Raw genomic sequence first — 24192 nt, forward strand, 5'->3', positions numbered from 1 at the left:
ATACTTGCAGTCCACCAGGGTGGCCTGTTTCTTCAGGATGACCTGGTTTTGATCCAGTCAGGTACAACTGAACTGAGTCTATGCAGTTGCTTAAATGTCTATACAGGGCATGTGTGTACTCCACTGCATAGGAAACATTGTTAGCTCTGTTAACAGAGGGTATAAAACGTTTATACCTTTGCTTAGTAGGCTAAAGTCTGCTTTGGAGAAATGTTTGTTATTTTGCTCCTGTGGGGGTGTCAGGTCTGATCTTTACTTCAAATGAGAAAGATCTGTTGACTGACCTTACCAGGGAGGGCAACTGACCTTACCAGGGAGGGCAACACAGGGGGTAGTGCAATGACCCCCCCCCCCCCATGTTGGTGAGTACCAAGTCCAGGACATTCAAGTGCCTTGTAGGGGTTCAGACTAACTGTTCCAGAGAATTTGAATTGACCAAGTCCAGGAACCTCAGGGCAATCACATTTGTGCTCATGTATGTTTCCCAATCAATGAAAAGATAGCTGAAATCACCAATGACCAAAGTGTTTGGCTGTATAGGGAGCAATTCTATCAAGTCCAGGTAGGCAGTATGCATTTCTCGGTTCATGGTGTGGGACCTGTAGTGAGTGATGACATAGAAGGGTGTTTTCCTATAGTTATTTGGACATTGAGTAACTCCAGAGAGTTGTACTGTTTAACCAGTCTTGAGATGTATTTGGATTTAATGAAAATGGATACACATTCATCTTTGGTTCCTTCACACTCGTTTTGGGGTCTGAACGTGTGGAAGGCATTGTAGCCGTGTACGGCTGGTGTGCTCTCTGTGGCCTTGAACCACATCTCAGTAACTGCACAAATGTTAGCATCTTCGAAGTTGAGGAGTGCTTCCAGGGAGTGCAGATTTCTGTTTGGGATCCTAGCATTAAGCAGCATAACCTTGAGTTTGTCTCGAATGGATTTCTTTACATCGGAAATGTTATTGTTTTGACAATGCCTAAAAAAGGCACTATTAGGGAGGCAAGCTTCTTTGCCAGTATCCAAAAGCCTTGAGGAGACAGGTGTAGACCATTTCTGGCAAAGCAACATGGTCTGTCGATCATGTCTTCCCAAGTTGACATACACTGGATCTCTAGGTTTTGTTTTTTGTATTTTTTGCACTTCTCCAGTCATTTCTTTTTTTCCAAATGGCCCAAAGTTTCTTGATCTATATAATGTTTTTCATGGATCTATTGTACTAATATGCACAACTTTGCATTTGAAGCTTTCAGTTTTTCTTGTTTAAGTATTTTGTCCTCTAATTTCCCTCAATCTTTTTGAATGAATGTCTTCTAACTGGAAATTCTTGGCTTCTTGCATAACAATAACAATACATAATTTCTTTATTATCCTCAACAGTCCACTCTATCATCTTTATGGCTTATTTTTGGCTTGCAGTTTTTGTGGATTATCACTCTCTTCTACAACACTGATCTCCTGAGCCTGACCTAACCCCACTGTAGGAGTGTTTCCATGTACTGAGGATTCTACACTGCCATTTTTTTCCAGTCCTGGTACCAGTGCACATACTAGGATTGGGCACTTTTTTATCCTGGGACTTGTGCACCCAGCTGTGTATTTTTTAACCTACTTTTGCCCACGATAGGCTATATAAAATATAGCGCATAGTCGATATATATATATATATATATATATATATATATATATATATATATATATCAGTGCTGCCTTCCTGAGATTTTTGTAAAAAACAAGGGTCCACCTCATGGAGGTACTCCTCAAGACTTAAAGATGAATTCAATTCCAGCAATACTATTACTCTTTGCTTGCTGATTTTATCATCTATCCATTCATACACTGAGCATCTTCAGTGAGGGACTCCTGGAGCAGTCCAGACGATTCCTCTTGCAAGAATACTTCCTATGTCCCTCCATGGTGCGGGGCTCCAGGGAGGGCTTGGAAGCAGATGGGGAAACTCACCTCGCGGGTCTTCTTGAGACCTAAGGGAGCTGACTGCACCTGTCAGAAAGGAAGAAGTAAAGATGGGACCAGTGAAGCCAGTGGGGATCAGGATGGAGCCTAGAGTGAATGGCAGACTTCTTTTTCTGCATCTAGGGAGAACACTCTCAAAGACCCTGAAGGTCAAAGACAAGACTGCACCCAAAATGGGTCCCCTGGGATCCAAAAAACCTGACAGAGGAACTCCAAGACAGTAGATCCAACTCAGCTGGAAGCTGACACCAGAGCTGTGCTGTCCACTGCCAATGCACCTAGGGAAAGGGACAGATCTAAAAGCCTCAGAGACCACCTGGACCCCCATGGTGAGATGCTGACTTCTCGGCTCCAAGACCCCTTGAGATCAGACGCCAGAGCTGAAGCAGACCAGCTTTTAGGTCCAGTATGGGCATTATCTTGCACCTGTGGCTTGGGTCATAGGTGAAAAAGGTCCTCTGGTCAGTCCACCTATCCAATTGAACTATATATTTTTTTAGAAACATCTTTATTAAATTATCATGTGATATAGGCAATGATACATTTATATAAATGAAAACAAACCATTTTGACATAATTTTAGTTGCAACAATTATGCATCACAAACCATATTGACATAATTTTATTTCCAAACATTGTACATCACTTATAATCTATCCAATGTCATTCAAACATTACATAGTTTATTCATTTCCTGCCATCTTTTACACCTTGTTCCTTCTCTGCATGTATCGTTCCCACAATTCTCATTTTTTCTATGTAATTTGCTCCTAACTTCTTCTAAAGATCCCAATTCCAATTGTTTTATCTCAGTTAATATATTCACTACTTCTAGTAAAGTTGATTTAGATTTCCATTTTTTACTAATTGTTTTTTGGCAACCACCACAATTAAGACTCAGCAAGGCCTTACTATGTCTAGTCAATTTGGATTCTGTATCATAGCTCAAAAAACTTCTTTAGTTACACCAACTTGTTCACCCAGTATCTCTGACAGAGCAGTCCGCAGGGAATCTTTAAAGTCTGCCAACTCATTATACTCCCAGAAAATATGTTCCCAGTTGCCTCTTTCTGACCCATCACACCTCTAACATTTGCTGTGTAGCTGAGGAAAAACTCTTTGTAGTCTATTTGGGGTATAAAAATAGCTATGTAAACACTTCCAAGCAAAGATCCTAAATCTTCTAGACTTTGTTGCATATTTGGGAGACCTACATATTAACCCCCATTGTTTTTTGTGAATTGCTTATCTAATCTCTCTTCTCACCCTTTTTAAACTCCTCTGATTCTTGCAGTTATACAATATTTTGTATGTTCTATTAACTGCTCTTTTTTTTTTTAACAGCAGCTTCTGTTCTGGATTCTACTAAAAACTCTATCAGTGCAGATCTTTTGCTTAGGCTCTCCCTATTTCTTTCTCTTTGTCTATACTCCGAAATCAATCCTTGATAGGGAAGGCAATATCTAGCCTGCAGTCCAAATAAATTCTTGGCCTCTTCCCATAACATTACCTTTCCCTCTCTAATTATTTGCTCCCAATACCTTGGTTCTTTTGCCAGTTTCTCCAATAACTTCCAGCTCCCTCTTTACCATTGTCTGTATCCCTAATTGCAGTCATCCATATTGGCTGAAATCTCCTTTCGCAATTTAAATGTTGGCTTAGTTCTTAGAATACTTACTGCTACTTTAGAAATATAATATTCTGTATGGTTATTGTTCTCCTTAAGGATCTGCATCCAAAATCCCAGTCTTTCTTTGATTCTTGAGCTACCCCCCCGTTTCATCAACATCTCTTTCTACGTTGAATTATAGGTTTCTACTTGTGTTATGTATAGGAGTCTTAACTATGTAGCTCTGATGTACCCTTTCAAATCGGGTAATCCCAAACCGCCTTGTTCAACTTAGAAAAATCAGCTTATCCCACTTGACTCTTGTAGTCCTCTCCCAGATAAAATCCTTCAGCTCTTTATTAACTGTTACCCATAACTTCTCCTCTGGTTGATAAAAATATGCCTGACCTGTGTATAAAACTAAAGGGACTAAAACATTTTAACTGCTTGTATCTTGCAATCCATATCAAAAAAGCTTCCAATTTCTCAGTTTTTGTATTATCGTTTGTTTAGTATTTTTCTGCATATCCTTAGCTGCCACAGCAAAATCCATTACAATCCATACTCCTAAGTACTTCATTTTATCATATTCTCATAAATATGGATATTGCTGTGGGTACATACTTTACAGCCATTGCCTTTGTTTTAGCTTCATTAATTTTGTATCCTGAAAAGACATGAAACTGCCTCAAAATGTTCCACAACACTGAAATGTCCTTTTCTGGTTTATCAGGTATAAAATAATATCATTTGAAAATAAAACCAGCTTTTCTTTAATATATCAATAATATATCCTTGAATTTCTGAGTCACTTATTTTCTTTATTTTCAATGTATTTAGAACCACTGGCAAAGAGGAAACAGGACAACCCTGCCTGGCTCCTCTGCTCAAACAGAAATTATCTGAGAGGGACCCACCCACTTTAACTTTCACCACCAATCCCTTATATATTCTCCTAATCAACCTTATAATTGTATCAGGGAATGTAAATGTTTCCATTGCCCAGCTCATGAACTCCCAGCTTACTCTGTCAAATGCTTTTTCTGCATCAAGACCCACCAATAACAGTGGTATTTTCTTACATTCAGGTTCCCTCTGGGTCATCAGTGTTCTGTTAATGTTGTCAAATGTTTGCCTCTCCTCCACAAAACCACATTGATGGATACCTATCAATTTTGGCATCACCTTTGCTATTTTATTACCCATTATAGACAAACACTTTATCATCATGGTTTAAGATTGAAATGGGCCTGTATGAAGCTGGATCTTCCAGGATGTTGGTGCTTCTCCTTCTCTTAAAATAATGTTAAACAAATCCTTCCCGATCTTTACCAGTTTTTTCCCTCCTAGCTTCCAATCTTCCACAGGAATATTATCTATTCATGGGGACTTTCCTGTGGATTGGTTTAACATAACCATTTTTATCTCATCTCCTCCTATCCTGCTAGTAATTGAGCATCATCTACCTCTAACTTTGGGATATTTAATACTTCCATAAACATTTCCATGTGTACATTTTCCCGATTTCCATATTTCTCTGCTTTATACAGACTGGCATAACATTTCTGAAATTCTTCTAGTGCCTCTACAGGATCTCTTGTTTTCTTCCTTGTTAAAGGCTCCCTAAGCTTTTTAAATACCCTTTCTGAGTAGGTGCACTAAACGTTTTTGTGCTCTGGTGTTATTATCAAAAAACAATTTGCTTAACAGCAAACTTTCTAAACTCAAGCATACCATTGAGGTAATCCTTTATTTTCTGCTTAGAATTCTGCAATTGCTCCTCTTCTTATTCTGTGATACTTTTAGCATTTGTCAGTCCCTCTGAATAATTACTGCTACTTCTTAACCATATCTCTTTTCTTTTATTTCCACCCTATTTTTAAACTCCTCTTTAACTTTATTCCACTCCCTAGCTATATTCTCGGAAGAAATTTCTATCTTCTTTAATAACTCCCAAAGTATTTCCACCACCTATTCCTTAAACAGGTAGGAAAGTACCAGTGTCTCATTTTTATTTCATTATCCTGCATTTTAATTTAGTAATGGTCTCGTGATCTGAAATAAGTTACTGGATGTGAATCAAAAATTTCAATTAAATGCACATGTTCTTGTGAAATGTAAGTTCTGTCTAGCCTACTCCAGTTTTTGGAGCTTGGGGAATAATATGCAAATTCACTCTGAAATCCTAATACTGAATTGACATCTTCCATGCCAAAAAATTTCATAACGTTCTTCAAGAATCTATCCTCCTTTGTTATATTTTCCCTTCTGGGCCCCGAGACACATCTTCACTGCTGCAAATCAAACTCTAGTCCCCACCAAGTAATACTCCCTGTTGAAAACTTGATTTCTCCCAGAATTTTGTTAAGCTCCGTATAGCAGTTTTAGGGGGAATATAAATAAATGCCAGTGCAATCCTCTTCCCTTGCCAGTTGCTCCTTAATACTACAAATCTGCAATTATCTTTTTTATCTTCTATCACTATTGGAGCTCCTCTTGCATTTAATACAAGTACTCCTCCTTTCCTTTATACCAATATATCAACTTCACACGTTTAATTCTTTCCAAATGTGTCTTCTGTAGTATAGCTATTTGCACTCTACATTTTAATACAGCTCATTACTCTCTTTTATGTATATATCTGTGAGACCATTAACATTTAAAGACAGTACAGAAAGCATCATTAAAAAGTAATTATTCCCACCTTTTATTTGTAACAGCTTTTGTGTTACATGCACATGCTAATGTTTGGCAGGTTGATCTTTTATACAGTTGTTTCTTGTCATATCCATTTGAGCCTATGTCACTTCTTACAAAACTTTGTTTTATTGAAAACTCTCAAACAAATTATTGAAAACTCTCAAACAAAAAAAAAAAAAACAAATACATCCCCAATACACCCCTAAAACCTATTAACTTAATACTAATACAAAAAACTATGTCCATCTTGAAATACTGAAGTTTTATCCTCCTAATAGGAACAACTGTCCCAAACTGACAGCCACACTCACATACTTGGGTTAACCTAAAAGAAAGATTATCCAGGCATGGTACAGCTTGTGCTTCTAAGTGCTATCTGGTTTTGCCTTATCTTTATTGTTCTCCCAGAATGGGAAACACTTGAATTCTTTCAGAAAACATCTAACCTTTTAAAAAAAGCAAATGAAAAAAAGAAGTACTCTGTTTTATCATTCTCTATCAGATTGTCTCCATGGAGATGTGAAAAAAAGAGATAAAGAGTTGCTTCTACAAGCATTTATTTGCCAGAGGAAAGCTTTATTATATTCAGTGTTCTTTTTTATTTATTTGCTTTCTCTTAAAACTTGTTACTAGATTAAGCCAGGGCCTTAATCTAGTAATTCCCCTACGCAACAATGAAAAAAGGAACATTGATTTTTCTTGTATCATGCTCTTACAGTGCCTATGTATTTGTTTTTAAACTGAACAATGAGAAACAGAAAAGAATGGAAAAACAGGGGCACCTTTTTACTTTAGTGTCCCCCATTGCACTTGAAAATAACAGAGAAAACTTTACCTCATAGCATCTGGATTATCTCATGCACTACAAAGATATTGCTGTTGAGAACAAAAGTTTGTTTTACTTACAGATAACTCTTTCCTTCCTCTTCCCCAAGTGTTCCTCCAAACGTTAATGACATGAAGTAGGGCATATGCTTTAGAGTCCCTTACAAGTTTAACAAAGTCAAAAAGTCCATTATTTTTAGGTTTTCTTGTTCTGTCAAGTTTCACAAACATAATTAATGCTTTGCAATCCCACATTTGTCAGTTTCTGTGTTGTTGGTTTTAATTCATGTGTATCTTCAGCTCCCAAACCCAGTCTCTGCTTCCTTTCCAATGTACTCTCCGGTTATTCTAGTCATCTCTTATGCTTATTTCTGTCTCTCAAGCTTCTTCGATTGAAACACTGAAAAAGGTCTCACTGGTACAGACTTTCTGTGGTCTTTATTACTAGAAGAACAAGCAGACTCTCCTTCTGTGTCATAGCTCACTTTTTATTGGACAAACTTTTGTATTTCCTCCTCTTCCTCCTTACCATGTTCTGCATCAAAAAATTGTTTTGTCCCTTCAGGAAAAAATTATCTGAATATAGCTGGGTATAGCAGTTTGAATCTCATGTCTGCTTCTCGACATTCCCTGACTGGTGGAATAAATTTACTCATTATCTGCCTGGTGTACAGTGAATAATAATTTTCCACAAACACTCTACTGTCTCCCACTTTTAGTACTTTGTCCTTCTGCCACAGTTTTATCACAATCAACTCCTTCTACTGGAAGGATTGCATCTTTACCATTAAAGGTCTACTCTACGTTGCTTTCTCATGGACAGGTTTGGAGCATGCACACAATGTGCCCTTTCAAATAACAACTCATGTTGTGGAATACCAGTCCAACTGCTTGTTTGTGCTTACATAAAATTAATAGTCTGTTATTTCCAGCTTCCCTGGTACAGCTGAAAATTTCAGGTTTTCCCTATGTGCTCTGTCCTCTAATTCTATTAATTTTTGAAACACCTCTTCTTAAGCAGTCTTATATTCAGCCAGCCTTTTCTTCATTGTGGATAGTGCAGTGGTGCAGTGGTTAATGTTGTTGCCTCACAGCAAGAGGTTGTCTGGTTTGAATCTCGGCTGGGATACCTTCTGTGCAGAGTCTGCATGTCCTCCCTGCATTTGTGTGGGTTTTCTCCATGTGCTTCTGTTTCCTCCCACAGTACAAAGACATGCGTGGAGCATTTCTCCCTGGGTATCCAATGAAAATTGGCTCGTTCCAAGTTGGACTTCCCGGTAAACAAATGTTAAATAAATAAAATACATTTTGACCTCTGATATTTGCAGTTTTATCACCTCATCTGATTACCTGTTTAAAGCGTCTTCCATTTTTCCCAGCCTTTTATTTGAGTTGTTATACTCCATCGGTGTTTCATTTATTCTAATCAGCTCTGAGTACATTTGACTTATTTTTCCCTCTAGGTTACTAGAAGTCATGTCTTACACCAAAGCTGGAGCTTTGCACTGCTTTTTCGCTTAACAACTGCAGAATTCTTTCCAGTTAGTGTTTTTCTTCACCATTTGTGACTGATTTTTTTTCAGGTTCTCTGAATTTCTTTTTTGCAGGCATCCAGGCAGTGCACTTACTAGCCAGTTACTGAAATGTACCCAAAATTATGAGCTCAGTGGTTCTCTCTTCTGAGTTTCTGTTTTCACACTGGGATAGCTAAAATTAAGCTGTTACTCAATGTGCAGCCATCTTGGAAGTCCCAAATCTGTGGAATCTTGAGAAGCTGTTCAGGCTTGGAGAAATCCAATACATGTTTCAAATGGCGCTCTCTCTTTCGGGCCTGAAAGTGTCTGGAATACATTCCCTTTTTTTGTTCCCTTCAGAGGAACTACCTCTGTAGCATCTATCTGAAGCTGTTCAGCTAATATATTTTGCTGGATCCTTCCGGTCTGTGCAGACTGGATGCATCCTCATGAAGGGAGAAAAGGCTTCGAGTTCTGTCTTGAAGCTCAATGAAATTATTTCCTCACCAATGTGTCTACATTTATGGTGAACCAAATGTGTTTGAAATGGGAAAGCCTCCCACCCATACCTCATGTGTGTCCCAGATTTTGCAGGATGTCCCTGATTTTGCTTCAAAGTTTTGACCTGTCCCTTGCAATTTTTTTTATTTCTGGTTAATCTCTGAGGACTGCAGACAGTCAAAAATGCCAGATATTAGATTTAAAAATGTCTTAATGCTCAAAAAGTGCATGCTGATGAAAAGGCTGCTGTTCAAGTAACTATTCTTAAGTGAATTAACTGTAAGATTTATAAAATGTTAATGATTTTGGGTCTTTATCCCCCATTATTTTTGGCGTTGTCCACAATTCTTGGGCAAACAAGTTGAGAAGTATGTTTACCAAAAAGGTGGATCATAGTACTACCTGCATGAAAGTGTAGGGAGCTTCCTCACATTACTTTGGTTTTGCTTAATCCACCCCTATCTTGTTTCTTCTCAATGGCCCTTTTTTGTTTGTTTAAACTGAATTGCTTTGGATCGTTTCTTACAGAATGGTAACAGCTTAATAGGGTAAGTGTCTATTATACATGAGGCTGGGAGAAAATAAGAAGTTATGTACCTACCATTACATTCCATGTTAGTTGTCTTCTTCTCGCCTTCTTTCTTGCTGGATGGGTTCGGAGCCGATCCTCGGCTCCGACTCGGCCAATACTAAAGCTCGAGAGCTAATTCCACTGGCTCGAGGCTCCCCTATATCCCACAATGCTAGGCGGTAACTACTCAGATCTCGTTTGATAGCTATACCAAGCAACCCTAGTCTCCATAGAATGGAGTAGGGAAACCCACCTCAAAACAACGTGCGTAAAAGGTATCGCAGACCTCAGAAAGGAGAAAAGAGGTGGAAGAACGTGTGGGAATGACGACTTCCAGAGGAAGAACACAAACTGAATTCTTGTCGGTCTGTCCAGGCTTGGGGGAAGGAGGGTGGGACGCAAGAAAGAAGGCGAGAAGAAGACAACTAACATGAAACGTTATGGTAGGTACATAACTTCTTAATGTTAAGTTGTCAATCTCGCCTTCATTCTTGCTGGATGGGACCGTGTCCCTAGCACCTTATCCCGGGTGGCCTATCGGAACAGACTCTTGAGAACAGTGGAACCAAAATTGGCACGGCTTCTGGAAACCATGTCCAATTTGTAATGTGAAATGAATGTATGAGGAGAAGCCCAGGTGGCTGCTGCGCAAATGGAATCTATTGGCAGCCTATCCTGAAAAGCTACGGATGTAGCTAATGCCCTAGTTGAATGAGCTCTAGGTCTTGAGGGTAGTTTTTGATGTCTGATCTCATAGATGAAGGTAACTGTAGAGGTGAGCCATCTAGAGAGGGATACTTTAGTAACAGGAAGGCCCAATTTCCCTTCCACATATGACAGAAACAATTGATTAGATTTCCTGAATTGTTTAGTCCTGTCTAAGTAATATCTAAGTTGGCGATGAACATCCAAAAAATGTAGCTTTTGTTCCGACCTGTTCGAATAGTTAGGGACAAAGACGGGGAGATCAATAATTTGGTTTAGGTTTACTTGACAGGAAACTTTAGGCAAAAAGAATGGATTAGTATGGAGGGATACCCTATCTTTGTGAAACACTAAGTAAAGAGGACGACTGCACAGAGCATGGAGTTCAGATACCCTTCTTGCTGAAGTTATAGCTACCAGAAAAAGTGTCTTCCAAGAAAGCAACTTCAGAGAACATGAAGCCACCAGTTCGAAAGGGGCAAGGATTAAGGATGCCAGAACCAAGTTCAAATCCCATTGAGGCGGGGGATCTTTGATTGGAGGTTTGAGAAGAAATATGCCCCTTAAAAAGGCTTTACAGAGTTTGTGAGCCATGATGCTAGACTCTGAAACACCAACATGAAAATTAGATATGGCAGCCAATTGAACTCTAATGGTAGATGCAGATGATCCTAAATGAAAGAGTTCTGCTAGAAAGTCTAGAATAGACTGGATAGGTGCAGTAAAGGGATCTGTTTTTTGATGTTGCCCAAAAAGAGAAGCGTTTCCATTTGCTACTATAAATCTTCCGGGTAGAAGATTTATGAGAGGCTATCAAGATATCTCGGACCGAGCGAGATATTGAGGGAAGCCTGGCTAAGGTTGGAATCGGAGAAACCACGCTGTGAGGTTTAGAGAAGGCAGAGAATGGTGCAGCTGACCCGATTGGTGGGTTATCAGATCTGGTACTGGGTCTAGATGCAAAGGCTGCTCCAAAAGGTAACGAAGAAACGGAAACCATATTTGTCGAGGCCAGTAAGGGGCAATGAGGATCATTGTCACTCTCAAGGCGATGGCTTTCTGAATTAGTTGAGATATCAGTGGAAAGGGGGGAAAGGCATATAGAAGTCCCCGGGGCCAATCGTGGACTAGAGTGTCTCTGGTGGGATGGCCTGGTAACGGGAACAGAGTGAAGAAGTCGTGACACTTGCTGTTTTGGGGAGTAGCAAAAAGATCGCACCAAGGCTGGCCCCATCTTAGGAATACTTCTTCTAGAACTGATTTCTTTAGAGACCACTCGTGGGGCATGAGAATTGCCCTGCTCAATTTGTCTGCAATAACATTGGATTTCCCGGGAATGTCGGGAATGTGCGTTGCTATCAGAAAACGCTGAGAAGAGATCGCCCATTGCCAAAGTCTGAGTGCCTCTCGACATAAAGGGTATGATCTGGTTCCGCCTTGTTTGTTGATGTACCACACTACGGACATGTTGTCCGTTTGAATTGCAATAGTCCCAGTGGGAAGAGAGTCGTGAAGGGCTTGCAACGCTAAAAGCACTGCTCTCATCTCTAAGACGTTTATGTGCAAGTGGCACTCGAAAGGTTGCCACGTGCCTTGGACTGTCCTGCCTTGATAATGCCCCCCCCCACCCGATCAGGGAGGCATCTGTTGTCAATGTGGCGACTGGGGGGGGGAAGAGTGAAGGGTCTTCCTCAGAGAAGTTGAGGTGATGTGATCCACCAAGACAGTTGATTCTTGCATGATTGAGTTATCACTATGATATGGGACATCGGGAGCTGTTGAAAGGACCATTGAGTAAACAGCATCCATTGGAGGATCCTCATGTGAAAGCGAGCTAAGGGGAGAAGGGGAATAGCTGCTGCCATGAGTCCTAACACCTTCAAACCTAGTCTGGCTTTGACTTTGTTGCATTGTAAGAGAAGGGAAACTTGCTTTCGAATGTCTGACACTCTCTGCTCTGTGAGTCTGGCTGAAAGACTGAGTGTGTCTAAGGTGGCGCCTATAAAGGTAATAGATTGACAAGGCAGATTTTTCAAAATTTATCGAAATGCCTAGAGCTTGGCAAGATTGGATGGTGAAGTCCCTGGATAGAAGAAGCTGATGTCTGGTGGTGGCGGAAAGAAGACAGTCTAAATATGGAAACACCTGGAATCCTTGACGTCTCAAGTGAGCCGCGACCACTGCCATGCATTTGGTAAACACACGGGGGGCTGTAGTGAGACCAAAGGGCAGGGCCCTGAACTGGTAGTGACTGGCTCCCAGCCTGAAGCGGAGATATCTCCTGGAGCGTCTGTTCATCTTGATGTGGTAGTACGCGTCCTGAAGATCTATCGAGCACATCCAATTGTCCTGACCCAAGAAGGGTAGAATGGACTGTAGCGTGACCATCCGGAATTTTGTTTTTCTGACATACTTGTTTAAGTAGCTGAGATTCAGTATGGGTCTCCAGTCCCCTGTTTTTTTTGGTACCAAAAAGAATCTGGAGTAGATTCCGGATCCTTGCTGGTCTGCTAGGACTGATTGGATAGCTCTTTTTGATAGCAGCTTTGAAATTTCTAATGCTGCTTGTTCCCTTAGACCGGGTGGGACGTCTGGAAGGGATCTTTTGGGTTGAGATGGGATGTGAATAAAGGGAATTTTGTAACCCTCGGATATGATCAACTGTACCCATTTGTCTTGAGTAAGGGAAAGCCAGGCTTTTGGGTACAGGGATAATCTTCCCCCGACTGCCTCCGAAGGTGGACAGCCGGGCAGCCGCTCAGGGATGCTGAAAGAGTTTGTCAGAGAACATTTCTCTGCTACCCTGGTTTTGCGGACCTCCTCTGCCTCTAGGGTGGCGTCTATTATTATTCCCCCCTCTGCCTCTAGAGGGGAATCGACCTTGTGCGTCAGATGAGACTCCCTGGGATTGTTTGCGGAACCACATCTTTCCTCCCCTCTGACCTTTGGGATAGGGTCTAGAAGGGGTAGAAAAACGGACTCCTACGGCAGAGAGAGTCTTACCTTCTACCTCGCACTTAGTCAATGTATCCTTCACCTGTGGACCAAACAAGGATGATCCATCAAAGGGAGAATTGGCGAAGGATGCCTTGAAAGGGTCCGCAAAGTTGCACAGCCGCATCCAGGCGTGACGTTGTAAGGCGACACCTGTGCCTGCGGCTCTACTCGCCCCATCTGCAGCATATGAGACCAGCCGCATGGAGGAGTTAACAATAGAATTCAGGGTTGCCAACTGGGAGTTCATTGTGTCTTTGAACCCCTCAGCTGTAGGATCCTTTATCAGTTCACCCATATCCTTGAGTAAATCTCTCTGGAGACGAGTGAAGTGGCATAAGTAATTCAGCGAATGCATTGAAAAGGTCGCTGATGAGAACATCCGCTTGCCGTACCTGTCCATGGTCCTAGATTCCTTATTAGGAGGATGGACAGGAACCGAAGGATCAGCTAACTCCTTCTTAGTGGCCGCAGCCACCACCATGGCATCAACAGGGACACCTTTGGATAAAAAATCTTTATCTCTAGGGGCAGTAATAAATTTAGATGGTCTCCTCGGGGTGGGTTCCACTGAATCAGGAGCCGTCCAAGCCTTCCTTGCCACCCCTTCCATAAGGGGGTCAAAGGGAGGGGACACCCAGGAGGTAGAAGGGCGAGAGCCAAACGCCTCAAGATACAGTGACTCATCCTCCGAAGGGTTAAGGGCTGGCCAGTTCCCCCTCTGTTTGAGGATCTCAAGTATGTCAGCAAAGGAGACATCCTCAGAGGGGGATCGAGGGGAACCTTCAGATTCCTCTAAGTCAGTGTCAGAGGTGATAGACTCAGGGGAGTCAATGTGCTTCCTCTTGCACTGCCTCTTCCTAGGGGGATCTCCTACCGGGTCAGGAGAGGCCTCGGAAGAGGAGGAAATTCCCAATGGGGAAACTTGAGGAGTTGGCTCTCTGCGGTCTGAGACAAGGGGGTGAGTAGAAATCACCGCAGGCACTGTAGATGGGGGGGGCTGAAGGAGCCGACTGTGGGGCAGAACCTGGTTCTAGCACGCTCCGCATGACCTCGAAGGCACCCCTGTCAGGCAAGGCCAGAGGCCCCCGCTCCGAAGAGACAAGGACCTCCCCCGGCACCGACAGGGACGGCTCCGAAGCCGATGTCAGAGCTGAACTCACCAGTGCCGAAGCCCCGAGAGGGAGAGCAGGGTCGGACAAGGGTCCGATGCCACTCGCCCCCTCGGAGCAGACGAGGGAAGCTCGGCGCCGAGATCCCTCCAAGGAAGAGATCGGAGCAGACGACGGAGCCGAAAGGGAAGATATTGGATCCGACGCACCGACAGTCATGGCTCTGACAAGCCCTGGCTCCGAACTCAAAGGAGTCAGAGGAGGAATGTATTGGGGAGCGGAAATAGCCACTAACTGCTGAGTCGGGCTATGCAACATTTGGGCCAGTGCCTCAGACTTGAGAAATCTACTCACTACCCTTTGCAAATCATGGTCAGATAACCTGGAAGACCGTGAGGAATGAGTTTTATGGCTCAGTTCGGAAAGAAGAGGGGATCCTGGTGCCGAATGCACGGAGCCGATAGAGGGGGATCTGGATCTCTTCCTAGACTGTGGCTCCCATAAGAGTATCGGAGCCAACGGAGTTTTTTCAGCCTCGGCTCCAGCCAGAGCCGAGGTAACAGTATGAGGCTTGGAAACATCGGCTCCGGCCGGAGCCGATGTCGAAGCCGACTTAACCTTTCCAGCAGTCGACTCAGAAACCGGAGCCAACTGTTTGGAAGTTTTAGAAGGCTTCCCCGACACAGACTGAGTCGGGGGGCCTTCAGGCTTTAACAAGCCTCGCAAGATTAATTTATTCTTGCGTTCCTGCAGGACTCAAGGGCTAAAACCATGACAAACAGCACAAGAGTCTTGCAGGTGCAAAGGTCCCAGGCAATACACACAAGAAGTGTGACCGTCTGTCAGAGACATTTTCTGACAGCACGAGTCACACTTCTTGAAGCCTGAGACCTTAGAGTCTTTTGACATCGTGAAAGGAGTGCCTGAAAACACAAACACACTACAGACACGCACTGTACTGAAGAAATTATTAAAATATTAAGGCTAACACAAAGCCACAAACACACACAAAAGCCCTTAACAAAAAACTAATTTAGTCACTAAAGGACTGGGGGAAGAGAAGGGGCCGAAGGCCTACAAGTTAAGGGAAGAAAAGGAAGGGAATATAGACCCGAAAAAAACAGGGGTCGATTGATCTAAATATTAATTAAACTAAAAAGGTTATGGTATGAAACAAAAAAGGGGTTAAGAAATACCTATTATGGTAAAACTCTCACTCACCTGCCTGAGCCGGTAGAAAAGCACCTCGTCAGCTATAGCGGCAAACGAGATCTGGGTAGTTACCACCTAGCATTGTGGGATATAGGGGAGCCTCGAGCCGGTGGAATTAGCTCTCGAGCTTTAGTATTGGCCGAGTCGGAGCCGAGGATCGGCTCCGAACCCATCAAGCAAGAATGAAGGCGAGACTGACAACTTAACATTAACTGTTTAACACACCCCATAATCTAACCTTTTTCTTTTAACTTCTTATGATTTCCTAAGAAACATGGCCAACAACTGGTTACGGTCTACTGTGACAGTAAACAACTCTAACACATCCTCAGTTAAAGCCTGAATTCTAAGCCTTGCATGACTCCTAACTGCAGTGCCTGATGGTAATGACATCATGCTAACATTTGATTGCATGTTTACCCACATTAGAAGCAGGCTAGGTAAGGCTTATTATATTCCCTTTCATGACTTCAGCCTACATATCGAAAGCCATGTCTTCAATTAGCATGAGAAGGCTTCTTATTTTATGATGTTGCTCCGACAGTTAATTGCCCTAAAGGCAAAGAAAGGTGAGCATTCACCTCTTTAACAGTTTTAGCCAGGGTCTTGCTCTCATTGTCATTAGAGAGCATAAACATGCTGAGTGAGGGTGGAATTAACCTTGCTGATAAAAAGTTGCAACAGTGAAGCATCAGGTGGCCATCGTGTGCAGTTGGAGAGGACTTTTCATTAATGCTCATTATTCTTGAGTGTTGAAGACCCTGACAGAGCTCCACACAATGCCCATTGCCATTTTGTAATATGCTATTTTCACAAAGGTCTAACCAAATACCTCTGTACCAGAGACTACAAATCAGGGATGCGTTTCCTGGACTCCAATGCCCTTCTGTGAACCCCACACCATCACTTTCACAGATAAGACAGTTGACCATTAGCTGCTCAGTATTGCATTTTTCCAGGCAGTTCAAATACAAGGTCTGTTTCAAGGTTTAATTTTTTTTATGCAGCACAGTAGTAAAAAATGACAAGTGAAGATATCTTTAAAATGCTCAAAATTATTATCAATTTTACAGCCTGAAGTATGATCCACTCAGGCACAGGTTTTCATGGAACTAATGCAGGTTAAATGCAGAAACTAAAAATGTCAGTCTATACATATAATACTCTCTTAAATAGCTAAATTTGAAAATAATCTGCTGTGGGGGAGACTGCCATCATAAGATGCTCTTTTTTTCCTAGCCATACCATATATCCAGGAAGTAAAAATAATGGCAAAGGTTTATTTAAACTTTAGCAGCAGACATAAATATAGGTACACACATAAGCAAATATACAGCACACAAAATGCATGTTTATGAATAAAACACACACCTGATACATATTAGACAATGACATGCCAAGTGTGTTATGATGATTGACTGCTATATATTTGTATTTTGCAAATCCAGTATCCCCAGTGCTTTTCTGGAGAAGACACAACTCTACACAAACTGTATTACGATCTGAAAAATGCACCACAGCTGGTACTGCTGCAACAATTTTAATATAAAAACTAGATAGACAGCTAATGGAATGAAATTAATAATTTGTTTAACATTGCTTTACTTAGTACCGAAGCTATGAAAGTACCCACACTTGACATCTATTGGGAAATTTAAAAGTTTAAACAATCCCAAAGGGAAAAAAATGTAAATTACTTTTTGTACGGGTAAATAATATAAAATTACTAACCATTCTTTCCTCAGGTAAGAGTGATCTAAACCGACTCATGCCTTCTTTAATAATGTCTCCTTCTTCTAAATCAGGATCATTGGCAATGATATCAGCTCGATTTTCTTCCAGCCACAACTGAAACCCTGTTTTAGGTCTACCACATCAATCAGGAAGACACACAAGACAGATTAAAGAATACATGTATCAAAGCAATCAAAACAGAAACAGCAAAATTATTTGTTTGACTTATTTTTTGAGACATAAACCCTGAAAAGTTATTAAATCAATATTTGGCATTCAATTTATTTTTACTCTTTTTTTTGTTCTTGCATCTCTCTGTTATGCAACATCACATGTAATAAATAATGCAACAATTTTCCTGTAACTTTCTTCGCTGGTGGTGGGAGTAATAATGAATGCTTTAATACCAGTTTCTCTTTTACTGGGGCAAGAGTGAGTTTTTGGTTTGATACTTCCCCCCCTCATGGAATCTAAGCCTCTCTCTCAAGTGAGATAAGTGAGAGGGAAGAGCAAGCAGAGTGCAAGTACAGGGTATTCTGCATATGGGGTAGCATGTACCCTTAAACCAGTCATTGCATGGTAGTGTGCATGGGTGAGGATTAATGGTAGGCCAAATGGAGAAAGCCCTACTCTTCCATAATAAAGGCACCATAGCTGGTGCTGTATCAGCACCTCCCCTTGCTGACAACACTGATGTGGGTAATGGAACACAGAAGGCGTGGATGGCACCGGGCATCAAAAATGTGGGGAAAAAAATTCAAGCGGATATACACTGATCAACAGCATTCGTGCAATCCACACAATTTGCCAGCAGATACGAATGTGTTATTATTTTAAACAAATGCATTATTTCTGCAATGTGCTAGATGTATTATGTATTGCCCTCTGCGCAAAGATGAGCCAGCTTTCATCATTCCTCTATATCAGTCAAATACTGTAGTTTATTTTATATTACTCATGCACGTATTTCTGCAATACTCTTACAAATCCCAGCTAAAATGTAAACAGGAGTCAGTCCAAATATAGGGTTAGCTGACAAATTTATTAAAAATGTAAACAGGCTCTACATAACTTTAATAAATCTAATATAATATAACCAAATAAAGGACTCAGATTTCAGACAGTAACAGTACTACAAATGTCAAACAAAAAAGCATGGTTATAATTTATTTTCTTGGTGTTCTTTGGAGCAGGCCTACAGTTTCCAAGCAATACCTGCGTAGCCTCAAACTTGACCCGTCAATCTGGTGATGTGGTACTGACACTGGTCTTGCACTTTTCATTTAAAAAAATTGCATAAGCTTACTTCAAGGTTCTATTAGCCAGGTTTTAACTTTAACCTTTAAAGAGGAGCAACACATACGCACACACACACACAGATATATATATATATATATATATATATACACACACACACACACACACACACACACACACACACACACACATTCATACACACACACATTTATGTGTAGGTCTCTGTGCACACCTACTACTCTCTCAGCCTTTTTCTATGGATTAGGGATAAGGAAGGAAACGGGGAGATGAACAACTTGGTTTACAGAGACCTCTAAACCATTTAAGTAAGGAAGAGTGTTTAGTTCTTAAGGTAACTCTGTCCCTGTGGAAAATAAGGAAATGTTCTTTACATATCAGGGATTGTAGCCCATAAATATAACTGGCTGAAGTGAGCACCAGCAGCAGAGCTGTTTTCCAAGTAAGCAGTTTAAGTGTGGAGGCTGCTGCTTCTAATGATGTTAATGCAACTTTTTTCAGTACATAATTCTGGTCTCAGCAGGGATGTTGTGCCTGGTTGGTCTGAGATGCAAGACTTCTTTTAGGAATTACTTCATATACGGGTTAGCATATAATGGACCGGACATGGGAATGCAAGTAGATACAGCTGAAGCATGTACCTCTACGTCTGTAAAATAGCCCTTTTTGTGCAGGATATAGAGGTATACTAGTACCTGTGCCAACGCAGCTTGTACAGGTGTTAGATTTGTACCAGACAGAAGATATCTTTCAATTGGTTACATATGATTTCCTGGCTTTCTAATTTCTTTCAGAACAGACAGGATATCCCACGAAAAGGATTGTTTTGACAGAATCAGAAACCAATCATTCATGCAGTCAGTTTCAAGGGTTTCCGGTTGAGATGAATGGACAGACCACTTGCTCTGGGTTAGGAGGTCCATGAACAGAGGAAGTGTTATAATTTTTCCGTCACTGAGGATTACCAGGTGGAAGAACCAGTGTTGCCTGGGCCAGAAAGGAGCCATCAGTATTATCAGTGGTCTATCTGTCCTCAGCTTCTGTAATACCCTGGGGATAAATGGTATTGGAGGAAAGGCACTGATAAAGTAGTCTGTTCAGTTGAAGGAGAAAGTGTCCGTTTTCTATGCTCCTTTCCAGGGAATCTTACACAGAATTTGAGGATTTGCCTGTTTTCTGAGGAAGCACATATGTGTGTGGGATCTAGGAATACTTCCCTTTTCAAAATCCACTCACTGGAGTCTATAAATGATCTACTCACACTGTGTGCCAGCAGATTTGCTTGACTTGGAATGTAAGAGGCTTTGGGAGTTAGTCCTAATTGTTGGGCCACTAGCCATAGCTTTATTGCTAGTATACATAGGCGGCAGGAGTTTAGTTCCTCCCTGTGTGTTTGCACACATCACATTGGGTTTGTCTGTCATTATCTTTGTTGGTCCTGGGATCAATCTTCCATGTTCTTAAGATCAAAAAGACTGCCATAATCTCTTTTACAATGATGTATTGCGCTGCTAGATACCTGTACCAAGCCCCTTGTACCCTGAATGGACTTAGGTGTGCTAACAAGGCCAGATGTCAGCTGTCTAGGGTTAAGGTCTGAAAAGTATCAGAGTTGGAAAGGAGCTCCTGGATTGCTTTTGACAGTCTTCCCACCACTGAATTTCTTTTTTCAGAAACTAAAGGACAGGTGCAGTTGTTTCTAGGGGGTGTTTGCCAACCAGCATTTTTTAAGAAAACACTATTTTTTCATGTCTAGATTTGCCAGTGGAAACATTATGATGCAAGAGGCCATGTATCCTAAGGCCCATAATTAATCTCTTGCTGTAATAAGCTGTTTGCTACAAAGGTTCATGAAATATTGTGAGAGGTACAAAATTTTGTGCTCTGGAAGGAAGGCCTTCTGTTGGACTGAATCTGGGTCTGCTGACAGGAAGGTTGTTCTGGTGCTGAGTAAGCTGTAACTTATGGAGTGTAAGGGTGACTCTTACCTTCTGAAAGCAATCTATGGTGATTTTCACTGTTGTCAGACACATTCTGCCGGAGAAGCTGCCTGAATCAGGCAATCAACCAAGTATGGTTAAACATGAACCTTTCTTGCTCGGGAAAAGGCTACGATTGGTGCTTGACATTCGGTAAATATGCTGGGTGCAAAATAGGAACATGAAGATAGGAATCTTAAATCCAGAGTTACCATCCAGACTCTTGGAAAAATAAGGAATATGAGTTTTTGGTGGGGCAACGTTGAAACTGAGTCTTGACAGACTCAAAATGGGTATCCAGATTCTTTCTTACTTGGGACTCTGTGCCTCTCTCTCCTGGAGGAACTGGTTGGATTGAACCTTGATGGAAGAAGTTTTGCAAAACAGGAAGGGTTATTTTCTTTTGTATGTTTTGGGGGTGTGGAGATGCCTAGAAGGGGGGAAATTTTCCAAAACTGAAGGACATAACCCTTTTTATAATCTGTAGTACCCATTTGTTTTGAATTATTATTTCCCAGTGAGTGGAGAAGGAGGCAAGTCTTCTTCCTAGAGGGAATGGGGTTGGGATGGGTTTGGAGTTGTGATTGATTTATTTATATAAATAACACACACACACACACACACTGGATATAAAAAGTTTACACACCCCTGTTAAAATGCCAGGTTTTTGTGATATAAAAAATAAGACCAAAATAAATTATTTCAAAACTTTTCCCACCTTTAATGTCAACTACATCCTGTACAATTCTATTGAAAAGCAAACAAATCTGTTAGGGGAAAAAATATAAAAAATAAAAAACGTACAATATGTTGGTTGCATAAGTGGGCATACCCTTAAACTAATACTTTGCTGTGTGTGTAACACCCTTATACTAATACTTTGTTGAAACACCTTTTGATTTAATTACAGGATTTAGTCTTCTTGGGTACACACCTGCCATCAATTAAAGAGACTCTGACTAACCCCAAATAAAGTTTAGCTGTCCTAGTAGGATTTTCCTGACATTTACTCAGTTGCCTGCTACAGCAAAAGCCATGGTTTGCAGAGAGCTTGCAAAGCATCAAAAGAATCTCATTGTTGAAAGGTATCAGTCAGGAGAAGGGTACAAAAAAATTTCCACAGCATTGGATATACCACGGAACACAGTGAAAACAGACATCAAAAAGTGGAAAAATACAGGACAACAGTGACGCTGCAAACTGGCCATCCCTCCAAAAAAATTGTTCTTTAATGTTAACAGAACTTCGTCAGAATGCAATATAATTAATAACAGTGGTATAGATATGAAGAATCAGAACATGTGAGTTAACAGTAACCATTAGAATTCAATAAACAACTTTCATAGTTGAAGTACAGTAAGCAGTAATATGCCAGTTTTGATTTGAATTGTCACTGTGGAATTAGAATAGTTAGAGTAATTAGAATACATGAATAAACATGAAGTGATGTAAGAGAATCTGTAACCATAACATTCTAAGATTTAGTTATGCCATTTAAGTGCACATTTTATATTAATATGTTCATTTAAACCAGGTGCAGTTTCAGCATTAAGTAAAAGTTGCCATTTGAGTTCTCTTAACTCAAGGAATAAATCAGTGTTACCAAAAAATGGGTCATCTTTTTCCTAGTATTAAAAACTTGAATTTGGTGAAACCATTACAGTAAATGCTATGTTTTGCTAAAGCATTATTGGTGTTGAGACTTCTGATTGCACCCAAGTGTTGTCAGAAAGTCTCCTGGATGTTTTACCTATGTAGAAACTTTTACAAGTGTCACATATAGCAGCATACATTACAGATGCAGTCTGACAATGAAAATGATACTTGAAAAAAATAGTGTAATTACAATGTTCAAATGTAAAGTGTGAACCTTTCTATATATAAGGGCATACTACACATTTATTACAGCAATGCATGCCTACAGGTGTTTGAGTTGTAGTAGTGGGGTTAATCAGAAAATGAGAATCTCTATTTTCAAAATGTGTGCTTAAAGTTCTAGTTCTCTTAAATGTGAAAGTTGGTGTAGAGCCTAAAGAAGTATTTATGTGTTGTGAATCAGCTAGTAGGTCCCAATTATTAATGATGATTCCCCTGATATGTGCCATATCTCTTGAGATAGGTAAGGGGAAACTTAACAGCATACTAGAGTTGTTGCGTGTAGCACTTTTTTGAAATCCATATGTTAAAATAGGTAGAAACTTAGTATGTCTTTGTGAAGCTACTTCTTTATAAAGGTTGTCAACTAAAGAATGAGGGTAGTTTCTGTTGTAAAACATGTGTTTTAGTAGAATTGCTTGCTTGTGGAATTCATTGTCATTGCTGATTAAGCGTGAAATGCGTATGAATTGTCCTTTAACTAGATTTCTTTTAATAAAGAAGGGGTGTTGGCTTGTGAATTCTAAGAAATTATTTCTATACGTTTCTTTCCTGTATACAGTAGAACTTAATACACCTGAAATAGATAAGTCAATTTTTGTGTCTAAAAAATTTGAGCTGCCACAGTTAGAGATAACCAGTTTAAGGAATTGTAAGCTATTGTTCATAGTAGTAATGAAATTGTTTAGGTCTGTCAAGCTACCCTTCCAAGCAAAAACGATGTCATCAATGTAACGTTTAAACAATGTAAGAGAATTAAAACCATGTAATTGCGTTAAATTTTCATTTTCCCAAGTAGACAGTACAAGGTTGGCAAAGGCTGGAGCTACTTTAGAACCCATAGCCACTCCTTTGGTTTGTTTGTAAATCTTATTGTTAAAATAAAAAAAGTTATTGTCAAGAACTATGCTCATTAAAGTGCAAACAGTATTAACTTTATCTTGTGAGAAGTTAGTGTATTTGTTTAAAAATAAATGTAATGATTGCATACCTTCAGTATGAGGGATGTTAGTATATAATGCTTCCACATCAAGATGTAACTAGAATACAACTTGCTAATACATCTTTTTTTAGGAAAAGTTCATGCAAAAAACACCATGAGTCTTTTAAGTAAAATGTGGTGGTCTGCACAACAGGGATAAGAATAGAATCCAGATATTCTGCAATCTTTTCAGTCTTTGTTTTTTTGTTGGAAATGGTAGGTTATCCTTGTTTTTGTGAATCTTTGGTATGCCAAACAGTCTACCAAGATTGGGATATTCAACGGTCAAAAAGATGAGTTCTAGGGAAATGCAGTTATTAGTTTCAAGTTGTTTTAAAGTTTTATCTAAGTAAGCAAAGTGTTTCTTAACTTTGTTGAAGTCAACTAATTAGAAATAGTCATTATCTTCTAAAGTTTCCTCGATTTTAGAAATGTACAAGTCTTGCTCCATCAAAACTATGCCTGTTCCTTTATCAGCTCGCATAATGCGAAGTGTTTTATCATTGGTGAGTTCTGTAAGTGCTGATTTTTCTGCTGCTGAAATATTATACCATTTGTTTGCATTTTTTGAAGTACATAATTTTCTGATATCTCTTTCGCATACTTTGAGAAAAGTATTAACTGTGTTTGACA

The 24192-nt window shown here is 40.4% G+C and overlaps 1 protein-coding gene across 3 annotated transcripts in view; it reads right to left on the reverse strand.

The window, feature by feature from the left end:
• WDHD1 (WD repeat and HMG-box DNA binding protein 1) overlaps window positions 1-24192 on the reverse strand; it is a 2322801-nt gene that overhangs the window by 124510 nt on the left and 2174099 nt on the right. For all 3 annotated transcript variants that reach the window (XM_044074408.1, XM_044074407.1, XM_044074406.1), the window contains exon 25: window positions 17446-17581. In XM_044074408.1, the coding sequence (XP_043930343.1) occupies window positions 17446-17581 (136 nt within the window). The remainder of the gene's footprint in view (window positions 1-17445; window positions 17582-24192) is intronic.

Source organism: Protopterus annectens, chromosome 6.part0 (assembly GCF_019279795.1).
Source record: "Protopterus annectens isolate FY-2018-M chromosome 6.part0, PAN1.0, whole genome shotgun sequence".
Taxonomy (NCBI): domain Eukaryota; kingdom Metazoa; phylum Chordata; order Ceratodontiformes; family Protopteridae; genus Protopterus; species Protopterus annectens.